Source organism: Sinohyriopsis cumingii, chromosome 11 (assembly GCF_028554795.1).
Source record: "Sinohyriopsis cumingii isolate HCF-2022 chromosome 11, ASM2855479v2, whole genome shotgun sequence".
In the NCBI taxonomy this organism is placed as follows: Eukaryota; Metazoa; Mollusca; class Bivalvia; order Unionida; family Unionidae; genus Sinohyriopsis; species Sinohyriopsis cumingii.
The window spans coordinates 65483945-65497175 of record NC_142971.1 but is presented as its reverse complement, the minus strand read 5'-3'; the positions used below and the strand labels follow the sequence as shown (position 1 = coordinate 65497175).

The window sequence follows — 13231 nt, the reverse complement described above, 5'->3', positions numbered from 1 at the left end:
GGCACCCCAACCGTAGGTACTGGCGTCGGTACATACCGTTATCTCCGCTTGGGGCATCTCCAGAGGAATCCCCGTGGACAGCCAACCGGGGTTGTGCCACTGACGCAGGAACGATCGTATCTCAGGCGTGATCATTATTGTTTGATTGAGGAGACTTGAAAAGTGGTGCCATTGGCCAGTAATGTCATTTGTAAGGGATGCATAAAAAGACAGCCAAGCAGGATCAAGTCCGCCGCCACATTGAATAATCCGAGGAGTTGCAAGAATTCTCTCGCTGAAATCCACATCCTGTTGGAAATGGACTCGATGAGTTCGACGATCCGGATTACGCAAGCCCGAGGAAGCCGTACCAGATTCAGATCGGTGAGAAACTCCATACCCAGATGGACAAAACGCTGGGATGGACAGAGATCAGACTTTTCCCAGTTCACGAGAAAGCCTAGATGATCTAAAATTGCTAAAAGATCGTTTCTGCCTTTGGGCAGAATAGAACTTACCATATGTTTCTGGAGGATGTCGTCCAAGTACACTGCCATCCCTGTAGATGAAGTCGAGCGGAACCGGGTGACGACGCAATCTATAACCTTGGTAAAAGCCCAAGGGCTGATGTTGAGGCCAAAGGGTAGGACCTGGAACTGATAAACCATGTTGCGGTAAGTGAATTGGAGAAATTTCCATAACGCAGGGTGGATAGGGACGTGAAAATATGCGTCGGTCATATCTAGACTGACGGCATACTCGTCCCGCCGGATGGAAAGACGGATTGATCTCGCCATTTCCATCTTGAATTTCGGTGGTAAAATGTATTGGTTGAGATGACTCAGGTCGATGATCGGCCTCAGCTTGCCTTTTGTCTTCTGGATAAGAAACAGCCTGGAATATAACCCCAGCGATTGCGTTTTTTTTTTTTTTTTTCATGATCTCCACTGCCCGTTTTTCTATGAGCGACCGTATCTCCTGTTGTAGAAAGGTATCCTTCTCCCGATCGGACGGTACGTCAGTGAAGAGGGGAGAGGAGGACAGGGGAGGGGGTTCGATAAATGAAATCTAAGTCCCTCCGAAATGACCTGGATCACCCGTTCTGAGGAAAAAAGGTGGTCCAGTGGTCCTGAAATTGCAGGAGGTGGCCGCCCACAGGTAGGCTGTCCGCGGGTGGTGGAGAGGGTATGTCAATTTTTTTAGAGTTAGGAGGCTTGAAGACGGAGAAACTTTGTTTCTTACCGCCTCTGTATGGTTGCCTCCTAGCTTGATTAGACTGTTGTCTCCTGGCACTGGGTTGGGATCTATACTGCACATTTGATTGTAAGGATCCCTTGTCCCTGGTCCGCCAATCATCCCTTCGCTGTGGCAGGGGCTGATTTTTTCTAAATGCCTGCAAGGGTTGGGCAGCGAGTTGGAGGGGCAGTTCTTGAACTGCCTGCTTCCGAACTTCTTCAATTTTTCCTCCAAAGAGTAAAGGCGACCCAAACGGAGTCATCTGTAAAGCCAGAGTATGATGGGGCTTGAGCGACGTGGACCGCAGGCATGCATCACGTCGTATGAGGTCTAAGTTGGCAGAAGCAGTCAACGCATTAGCCATGGAATGGTGAGCTGTCCTGTTAATAACTCTAGCAATCCGGGCCGTCGCTTCCCAAGCATGGTCATTGTCAGATTTTCCTGCGAGTCGGAAAAATGGCTTATGAAGTCAAGTCTAACATTGAAGACGTAGCGACTACGTTCCGGACTAGCTTTGACGTGGCATGGAACACATTTTTGTCCACTTTGTAAAACAGTGGAGCAGACATGTGAACTGCTACCATATTTTTGTCCAGGGCCAGAAGATCCATACTGAAGGCGTCTGAATGAGTTTTGTACCAGCGACACAAGAACGTCGCTGGTACTTGGCTTTCTGAAAAGAACACCTTAGCATTCCCCGGATCACCTATTCGTCCTGATAGACGATCATTGATCTCCTTAATTTTTGCCGACTGGGGAAGGAGCCGGAAGGACGGCGTCTCTTCCTCCCTGTCAAGATCTACAGATGTCTTAACTTTGTAGTCTTGAGTGGCGGTAGGAGGTGGAGGGCATTCTGAAGTTGCCAACACCCTATAAATTTCTTCCACTGCCACCTTAAAGCCAAACTCAGTCCGTTCCATGGTTGGATCTGTGTACGGCTGATTTGCAGGAGTTTCATCACCCTCACTGTGTGCCGAGTCGTATTCCGTAACAGCTTGCATTTCTGGATAGAGCATACCAGGTGGTATAGATGACGCGATTCCGTCATCCTTAACCCTGTCACTAACTCTCCCTTGTGGATAAGGCGTGAACATATGGACGGCCGGGCCTGCTGGCTGGTTTGTCCGGCTTGTGGTCGGTCTGAATGTTGGCGACGGTCCTGCTATCACCGGTACCGCTGCTCCAATGGCCTGGCTGGATGGACAGATTTCTCACTAAAATCTCTGCCATAGGATTGGTATGTTGCCAGCGGTACAGCTTGACGGACGGATTTATCACTAAAATCCCCGTAAGTCATGTTTGGTCGGACCGTTTTAGCAATAGGGTCCCCGTGCTGTGACAGCCGGATGGCCGGTGACGTAGAGGTTGTATAAAGAAATGGATCTGATGGATCCGGTAAAAACCCCATGCGTCCTGACTTACAGGCCCGAAGGCCATGCTCGGACATGCGGGGGTACTTACGCCCACTGGGCAGCCTAAAATTGGGGGAACATTCCCCCAAAGAATCAGAAAAAGCTGTGGAAGCGAGCGAGGGAAATAAGGGTAATATCTGGCCTAATGTCAATAGCTGCGTCGTCGTTTCCTGGACCAAACGACGCATCTGTTCAAAGTTGGACTGTTGTACCCTGTCAACATTATTTTCCTCCATTGCCGCTGACGGTTGCAAACGACGAACTTTAGGTGGAGGGGGGACCCCAACGTCCCCCACAAGGCTCGCAATGGAGGCTGTCTTCGGATGTATACTGAGGACATCAATGCTATCTTTCTTCGACTTATTCTGTCTATCCCTCCCTTTTGCTGCCTTCTGGACTACATCAGCCCACATTTGCTCTGTCCAAGTATTACACACGCTGCATGGTATAGATGATGTACACTTGGTACATACAATACGAGAGTCATGGTTGTCTTCTTTTGCTTTGAACTTTTTGCATTTCATGCATTTGGTTGACATTTCTACTGAAACGACACAAGAAAAGAAAACAAAGCACAAATTATCAATTCAGCATGTTATTAATTCACTAATACCACAACCGTTACTAACGGAGTAAGCGAAATTAGTCAGTGTCACGTTAACTCTTAATTGACAACACGAGTTCTTTGATAGCGTGTGTAACATGGTCTTCAGTAAACAAAATCCGTAAGGGTGATAAAGTCACTCAATTTTGAAAAAAAATTGTTAACCTGTAGAAGAATGATTGTCCAACACGATAAATCCAAAGTTAACTTCGGATGGTCCAATTTAATGCTAAGATGGCTTGGATTGTTTGGAGGTATAATGTACGTGTTATCAGTACAAGTGAAGCTTAAAAACTAGTGACACCTAGCGGTGGCAAGGGGAGGTAAGGGGCAAGAGTTATTGCCCTTTGGTCTATATGAGATAGACTGAAAAGACGAATTTTCGTCTTTTAGTAGGGCTGGATTCGAGAGGTAGCAGGCTTATATCCCTAACGTTAATGTGATCGGGGAATGTAATTGAAGGAGAATTCTAGTTTCTGTGCATAGACCATTTTTCTTCTTTTGGACACTGTGACCCTGATCTGTCTTTTTGACCTGCAAATCAATATGATTCTTCCTTGCTGCAAGTACAATCCAACCACAAGGTTTTGGTAACTGTAGATGATAACGAACTCAAGTTATTAAACTGAAAACATTTTTGCTGAGTCAGTCACAGTGGCACTGAAATTGATAGGATTATTCATTAATTCAAGTGAAAGCTGCCTACAAAGTTTTGTAACTGTAGTGGACAACTAGAGTCATTGTGTGGAAATTGAAAACAGATGAATAAATAGACAACATCATAACATAATGTGATGAGCCTTATGGAGGGTGATTAAAAAAACCCAATGAAACAAGTATTTTGTACAACCCATTACTTTTTTTGTGTTTGTCCACTGACAGTGATTAAAAAACAATAATACAAGTATTTTGTACAACCCAGTGTCTTGTTTGTGTTTGTCCATTAACATATTCCATTTAACCAACTTCAAAGACTTGAACACAAAACTTTAAGACAGAAGCTGCTGCATTTGCCTGAAAAATTACATGTATAGATAAGACTTACCATGCTAATAGTGATGTAAAATTACATGTATAGGTAAGACTTACCATGCTAATAGTGATGTAAAATTACATGTATAGGTAAGACTTACCATGCTAACAGTGATGTAAAATTACATGTATAGATAAGACTTACCATGCTAATAGTGATATAAAATTACATGTATAGACAAGACTTACCATGCTAATAGTGATGTAAAATTACATGTACAGATAAGACTTACCATGCTAATAGTGATGTACTTTTGTTACTATCATCACTCAGGTTGATCTGTATGTATTCTGTATTGTCATCATACCTTTGCTTATGAAGGAATGGACGTTACCTAATTTCAGGTTGAGTTAATCGACATGGGATGGTCAGTGAGAAAAACACAACAGATGTACATATTCAATGGAAATAGAGGATAATTTTGGTTGCAATCTGAGATGGGACAAAAACTTACTCTTATTTAATCTTATCTAAAAATTCCAATGAGATTACATTGTTCTTTGGAAGTCAAAGTGGGTGCAACTAACAATTGGGGGGTGGGGTAAACTTTGCCTGACACTGTGAAGGAATGCTAACAATCAACATCTTAAATCTTGTCAATATATCTAGTATGGTCAAAACACAATAATGACTGATTTACTCTCATCTTAGATCTTGTCAATATTGAGTTGTACACCAGATTTGGTCAATACACAATAATCACCGATTTACTCTCATCTTAGAGCTTGTCAATAGTGAGTTTTACACCAGACTTGGTCAATACATAATAACCACTGATTTACTCTCATCTTAGATCTTGTCAATAGTGAGTTTTACACCAGATTTGGTCAATACACAATAATCACTGATTTACTCTCATCTTAGATCTTGTCAATAGTGAGTTGTACGCTAGATATGGTCAATACACAATAATCATTGATTTACTCTCTAGACATTAAGGATAATGATTTAGACATCCTGGGGTTTATTACTCAGCTGAATGGTGAAATATTGCTTACATTCAAAATTTGTACAGATCTTTTCAGTTTGAAACTGGTCATAAAATTTAGTTAAGTCCAACACTAATAAACTGTGAAATAAAACGGTGCATCAGACAACCAGGAACTGATACACTACCAAATAACACTCAAGAGGATGTAAGATCATTCATCAAAAGGAACTGAAAAACTAACTACTGAATAACAGAGCCAAGTGGATCCAAGATCATTAATCAAATGGAACTGAAACACTGCCAAATAACACAGCCAAGTTGATCTAAGATTATTCATCAGATAATCAGGAACTGAAACACTACCAAATAACAGAGCCATGTGAACCTAAAATCCATCAACTGGTTGACAAGCTCCAAAACAGTCAAATGCAAGAAATGTTAACCAAAAAATCTGAATTAGTAGCTAATGATTCAAACTGTCAAAATTTCTTCTAATTCTGTTGATGGTTATGAAAACAAATGTGCGAAGGTTTCTTAATTATTAAATTTTCATCCATATTTGACAAAAACTTGGCATTTGTACAAAACTGAAAGGCCTTTGGTTATGATACTTTCTGTTAAAATTGGTTAAAGCAAGTTTTACAGTTTTGGATAAGTGATTTAAAAAAGGATTTTCTATGTTGAATAAAATGGTCATATCTGATTTTGTACAAATCTGAAAGTCATTCATGCCAGACTACTTTATCAAATTCTGTCACACAGTTTTTGAGAAGTCATTTCAAATTTGTAAAACTTTTTATTACATTAGTGGCCACATCTGATGGCAGATCTGCATCATATGTAAAATCCTGAAACAGTCCGATGTTTTCTATCAAATATGGTCCAATTCTCTTCAGCTGTGCTAGAGAATAATTTGTTGAACATTTTTCTATTTCTAGCAACAGCTGCCATATCTTGATAGCAGATGGGCATCATTTGCAGCAAAATGAAGGGTCTTTAGTCCAGGATGCTTACTGTCAAATTCTTTTGAGAAATATTTGGTAAAACATTGTTTAAAAGCCTTCTTCTATCTTGAGTATTTGAAGGCTGGAGAGGTACTACTTGTACAAGCTGAAACACATTTATATGAAGATGCTTTCTGTTTTTTATCAGATGTTATCTAAAGCTTTGGGATTATTTTGTAATGATGGCCGCATCTGATGGTGGATTGAAATTGCTTGCACAAATTTAAAAGAGAATAATGCATGCATGAAATTTTCTCAAAGTTTGCTAAGTATTAGTTTTAGGATGGCTACTGGTTATTCTGTTCTTAATAACATCAGTTATATCTGAAGTTGGATTGTCATCACTGATACAACCTGAAAGGTCTTCATAACAAGATCCATCTTTAAATTATCCTACTCTGTTGAGCAGTTTTTGAGAAAAAGGTGCCGTAACATTTTTCTATTTTTAGTAACAATGGCAAATCAGTGTCATTTACAGAACAGTGAAAATCATTTATGTGAAAATGCTTTCTGTCAAATCTGATTTGAATCTGTTGAGCATTTTTAAAAACAAAATCATCTGATGATTTTTCTATTTTTTGTAATGCTAACTTTATTTGACACAGGATCAGCATAATTTGTATCCATTTTTCCAAGTTTTTGAAGGTCAAAAATACTTTCTTTCAAATTTGGTCTAAGTTTTGTTGAGTGGTTTTTGAGAAAAAGTCATTCAGAATTTTTAACTGTTTATAATAACAAGTGGTCATATTTGACAATAGATCAGCATTATATCCAAATGTATATATGTTATCCAGGGCAAGATACTTTGTATTAGATCAAGTCAAATTCCCTCAAACAGCTTTCAGGTGAAGCCATTTAAAAGATTTCTATTTTCAGCAATGGTGAACACAGGTTTATCATCATCATTCAGGCCAAGATGTTTTCTCTCAACTCTGGTCAGATTTTTATTGTGTGGTTCGAGAGAAGTCACTTAAATGTTTCAATATTTTTTTTCAAGTAACAGTGACATTATTTGATGGCAATGGAGTATCAGCATCCATTTGTACAAATTTGAAAGGGCCTTAATGACAGGATGCTTTCTGTCACAGTTTGTCAGAACATTTTGACAAGTCATTTAAACATTTTCTAACTTTAGTTGTGTGCTAATATCTGACAGAAGTCTGGAATCATTTGAAAAAATCTGAAAGGCTTTAATACCAGGATACCTTCTGTTAAATTTGGAAAAGATCAGCCAAATGGTTTTACAGAAATTGTTTAATGTTTCTTTGGTCTGTTTTTAGTAACACCAGTCATATTTAATGGCAGATCATCATTTGTAAAAACCTGAAAGGCTTTCATTCTAGAATGCCCTATGCCAAATTTGGTTTAAAATTATTGCAGTGATTTGTTTTAGAAGAACTTAAAACAAACAAATTTTGATGGAAGGATGACATACTTACTATATATACTTAGCCCTGACAACAGTTGCACTTATGAGGACACAGAATTAAGAAAATAAAACTAAAAAATGTCTCATCAGTATAAAGTTTCATACCACATTTGTTATACATCCATTAATAATACTAAATACAGTAATTCTGTGAGAATCAGGGACACAACTCTAGCAAATGATGCAGATTGCTAAAAACTGAACTCATCTGTGGTCTTATCATTACAAAAACTACATATTAAATGATGCAGATTGCTAAAAACTGAACTCATCTGTGGTCTTATCATTACAAAAACTACATATTAAATGATGCAGATTGCTAAAAACTGAACTCATCTGTGGTCTTATCATTACAAAAACTACATATTAAATTTGGCTGACATCTAAAAATCGGGATCATCAGGAGATGCAAAGCATTAAGTAATCATCTGGATTTTCTTGTGATGACAACAAGACATGAAATGGCAATCAAAATCCAATACCATGATAATAATAATCTTTGTTTTATACCTGTAATTTTCAGATAAATTAATAAAATCCTGAAACAAGACCGAAAAAAATTTAATTGCTTAAGACTTCATCCTTTCTGATACCAACTTCATCTTAACTAATAAACCAAATTTCATTTTTTTGGGACGGATGATATGCGCATGAATCGGGCTTATGAATGAATCAGCAGTACGTAGGGACAGCAGACCCATATATATGATTTACAGCCAAACACTTTGCATCACAGAAAGTATCACAAGCGAGGAACGTTTGTATCCGATGCCTGGCTGATAGTCTTTGAAGTCTTTTTGGTGTGACATTGTGAGAGGCTCCACTGGGGACTTGGTGTTATAACAGCATTACTGCTGACAGTCATTTACAATGAGACAACAAATTGTTGGAATTTGATTTTAAAGATTTGTTAAAGAGACTGCTACTGATTTCAATTTCTGTCAAGTGAGGCTATGACAGTTATTCAAGTGTGTTCCATTGTAACTATTAAACCTTGAGGAAAAAGTAGATCCAGTATTGTTTGAGAGTATGGTAAAACAGAATGAGAATATTTTCCTACTTTTTGGAGTCGACAGTAAAATTCTGGCTTATTCTTGGACAGAGAATTAAATGATATGTAATAAAATCAAACATTCTACTCCATGCTTTTGCTCTGCAGTCACAATTAAAAACAAAAGTTTCAAGGACTATTGGGTTTATTTTATTGCACCCCCCCCCCTCCCCCGTATTTTTAGAGAATGATTCATCTGCTTTTGTACCCATATAACTAAATGGTTTCCTCCCAGACTGGATTCAGGCCATTATACATACACACACCTCCTCGACTGTCAACTCAAGTATATTAGATCAATACCCTTGACTGCCTGTATGAATTTTCAGTGCAAGTGCTTTTTAAGGCTAAATACTGTTTTCTAGTTAGAAACTCCCAATGTCTGATTTATGTAATATTTATTGTCAGTCAGAAATCAGACCCTTTGGACATGTCAAGCAAATAAGAATGATTCTGAAATAGTGTTTCACTAGCCTGAGTGGATTAGCAAGAAATTAAGTCTCTTGATTCAAATGAATTTAGCAGAATATTTTTAGAAATTATGCTTCTTTGTGGACATTTTTGATTGAATTGCTATAATGGATACAATCAGACTCGTGAGTACATGTACTCTAACAATATACGTATAAGTTGACATTATTTTTACACTTTTATGTCAGTAACAATGACTGGTTTCTCTGCCTCAACCTAAATTTATTAAATATATAATAACAGTTCAAATATTTATCATTTACTATGCAACAATTTGATAACTGTACAAATGAAATCCACAGTTTTTGCACTCCAGCTCCCCAGGTCATTTAAAGCTTAGAGGATACACATGCAATATTTTCTCCAGTTAACTGACTTGGTTGGATATTGCACAATATAGTAAATACCACAATGGCATTTTATAGACCCAGACCATAGTGCTATAGTGGGTTTTGCTAGACCCAGACCACAGCACTATAGTGGGTTTTGCTAGACCCAGACCATAGTGCTATAATGGGTGTTGCTAGACCCAGACCATAGCTCTAGAGCAGGTTTTGCTATACCCAGACCATAGTGCTATAGTGGGTTTTGCTATACCCAGACCATAGTGCTATAGTGGGTTTTTGCTAGACCCAGACCACAGCACTATAGTGGGTTTTGCTAGACCCAGACCATAGTGCTATAGTGGGTGTTGCTAGACCCAGACCATAGCTCTAGAGCAGGTTTTGCTATACCCAGACCATAGTGCTATAGTGGGTTTTGCTATACCCAGACCATAGTGCTATAATGGGTTTTGCTAGACCCAGACCATAGCTCTAGAGCAGGTTTTGCTAGACCCAGACCATAGTACTATATTGGGTTTTGCTATACCCAGACCATAGTGCTATAGTGGGTTTTTGCTAGACCCAGACCATAGCACTATAGCAGGTTTTGCTAGACCCAGACCACAGCAGTATAGAGGGTTTTCGCTAGACCCAGACCATAGTGCTATAGTGGGTTTTTGCTAGACCCAGACCATAGTGCTATAGTGGGTTTTTGCTAGACCCAGACCATAGCTCTAGAGCAGGTTTTGCTAGACCCAGACCATAGCACTATAGTGGGTTTTCAATATACTTTTGATCAAAATGGAGAGAAAATATTAATAGCATGATGTAGGTTTATTCTCTTCACTTCCATTTTGGCCAGTCACTGCAAATCACAATGCAAATTCCCAATTTCAAGATGACTATGCCCCATGCCACCATTTTTCATTGTCTCTTTCTTAGAAACAGGCAACAAATACAGACAATCGCAAATAGCCATCAGTCATATGACTTCAACATAACTGAAAATGTGTCACTTATCCTCAAAGTCAAACCTGCTGCATGCAATTAAATCTTGCCAAAATCTCTTTAAGGTACAGGCTATATGGACATTGAACACTGCAGGCTGCATCAATGTCTTATGCAACATTATTTTCCAGGAGATTCGAAGAAGTTATAAACTCCAGAGCCCATATCTCAATATACTTAAAACCCCAGGTAAGTGCCAAACTTAGTTTGCAAGTTATTGTTTTAAGTGTTCATGACATCAGCATTCTTGAATGTGAATTGTGTTATTAGTGACACACGTCAGCATATATGAAAGCCAAACCTCTTGAGAATATCAAGAAATAATCAGTGTCTGGTCTTGACCTTCATAAGTTCAAAATCCTAGAGGTTACTAACATGCCAACATCAGCTGTAAAAAAAAGTCTAAGTACTATAACTGTTAGCACTGACAAAAAGCTTGTGAAGTTATGTACCTGGTTTAATTCTGGTTTATTTGTGCTTAAGAGAAAGCGGAAGAAGTTAAATCTTGAACACTCTCGGACAAGAACAAGGTCTGAACACCCATCCCCCAAGTGGCAGTTTGGAGCCAACCCTTTGTCACTTAATGAACATGCACAGCTCAATGTCAAACACTTGATACTGCAAAACCTCCCTCTTATTGTTTGCCATCCATCAGAACCTGAAAAAATATATACAATGTATTAATTTGCACCATGCTAATTTATTTGAGTTCAGTAATATCTGCTGTTAGACTGTTCCAAGGTACCTCCTTTCTAGCAGGTACACAATGCTGGTGCTCCATTAGTCCTTCTGGCTTTTGACTTTGTATTATCACACAAAAAAATATTTACCACTCAGAAATAGACATAGGAATCTGTAAACATTTAAAGATCAACGACTGATTCATAAGGATAAATCAACCACCAATTCTGATTAGTAGTGGATATCCTGAACTTTTCATAAATAATGTGATGTCACATTCTCAGAAAAGTTGCTTGTGACCAAATGATAAATATATCTATACTATGTACTAAATGTTAACTTTTGTCCATGATTGTAGATTGTACTTTAACATAATGGTCATTTGTAAACAGCATGTTTACATGACTAACATTTGTCCATGATTGTAGGTTATAATTAGGTTGTTTATGAGCTTAGAATATTCTAGAAACATACTTGCTTACAATTTGGTTCTCCACTGAAATGAATCACATCCAGGTGAAGTGAAAATGTGAATCAATATGGACTTCGTAAACAAATAATTAATTCCTATGTTAGCTCAGTCTCTGGAATCCATTTGTAATCAGATTTTACAGTTGTGTTCAGATATAATTTGAGAAGAATTATTTATTTAAATTGGGCATTAGAATTACTAAGTGCTCACTGAGTTTTGATTAACACATTATTCTGGAATTAATGTGAACTCATTCAAAGACATTCTGGATTGCATCATTGTGATACATCATGACGTTCAAGACTATTAGAGTAACCAGATAATGGCTACCTGAAATTTCACAAATTTTCAGACATTGTGTGAACTCCTTAAAGAAATGTAAGTGAGAGAGTGTGTGTGCAATTAGGAGTTTTAACGTAGCTTTTAACAATTATTCAGTCATATCCCTATGATGTCTGCAGTGTGGCAGTTTATAGTGACGTCTAGCACTGGGGCATCATGCCGCAGACATATAGCATGATGTCCCACCCAGTCACATTATCCTGACACCAGACCAACCAGTCCTAACACTGACCTCTTAATGCTGAGCGCCAAGCGAGGCAGCTGTTAGTACCATTTTGTAAGACTTTGGTATGACTCGGCTGGGGTTTGATAAGTGAGAGAGAGAGAGAGAGAGGCCACAAATGCCAAGTTTCTTAAAGAATGAACAGCAATAAACATCCCACTACTCACTGCTATGTACTGCGTCCTCTTGTGATATAATGGAAAGTGCTGAAGCAGCAGTTCTGTTCTGTATATTACCTTGGCTTTTCATTTCACCAGCAGTCTGACACACGCTGCAGCTGAAAGACAGGTATTAATCCATTTATTCTATTTCATTACACTGAACTCAGATCGAGCCTGACTACCAATAACACTTTCCACTCAACACCTTCTCTGCAATGACATTTTTAAATAAATTACTTATACTCAGAACAAAATTCAACATTAACTTGGTTTTTAATGCATAAAATTACATAAAAGTATCCAAGTGATGAAAAGCAACAGTCTGACATGATCCAATAACATCTTAACACTATTTACTACCATTATCAAAATGGTTCCTTCTCCACATTCAGAAATAAGAAAAATGTGAATTATTGTTTTAACTTAAATAACTTTTGACCTGTTGGTCCCTTTTAAACATCTGCCTGGGGAGAAGCATCTATGTAGACAGACCCTTAATGGTAATTTGCTAAACTGCCTTGTCTATCATCCGTAAGGTCAGAAATTGAGATCCAAATATTCTCTATGAAATCTCATTTCTTTATAAAGCAGGACTACCCAAGGTGTGAATGTGATAAAGAAACCACTGTGTGATAGCAAATGTTATAGAAAATTAAGTTTGTCTGATAATACTCATCTGACCAATTTACATAAGGATAACTTTCTTTGCTTCTTTAGATCCAGATCTCCTGGAGAGATGGAAATACATTTTTCTGTTTATATATTCTGTAGACAAAGAGGAGCAACTTACTGGTTAACTCACATTTTAACCCATTAGGCAGTTACCATTTTTTCCAGATTTTTATTTGAATGGCTTCTTAAAAGATGCTCC

At 38.3% G+C, this 13231-nt stretch overlaps 1 protein-coding gene across 1 annotated transcript in view; it reads right to left on the bottom strand.

Moving 5' to 3' along the window:
* Positions 1-13231, bottom strand: part of LOC149788595 (ceramide kinase-like) — an 82400-nt gene that overhangs the window by 16799 nt on the left and 52370 nt on the right. The window contains exons 9-10 of the mRNA XM_089974646.1: positions 12367-12476; positions 10934-11139 (exon numbers count right to left, since the gene is read on the bottom strand). Coding sequence (XP_089830772.1) covers positions 10934-11139; positions 12367-12476 — 316 coding nt within the window. The remainder of the gene's footprint in view (positions 1-10933; positions 11140-12366; positions 12477-13231) is intronic.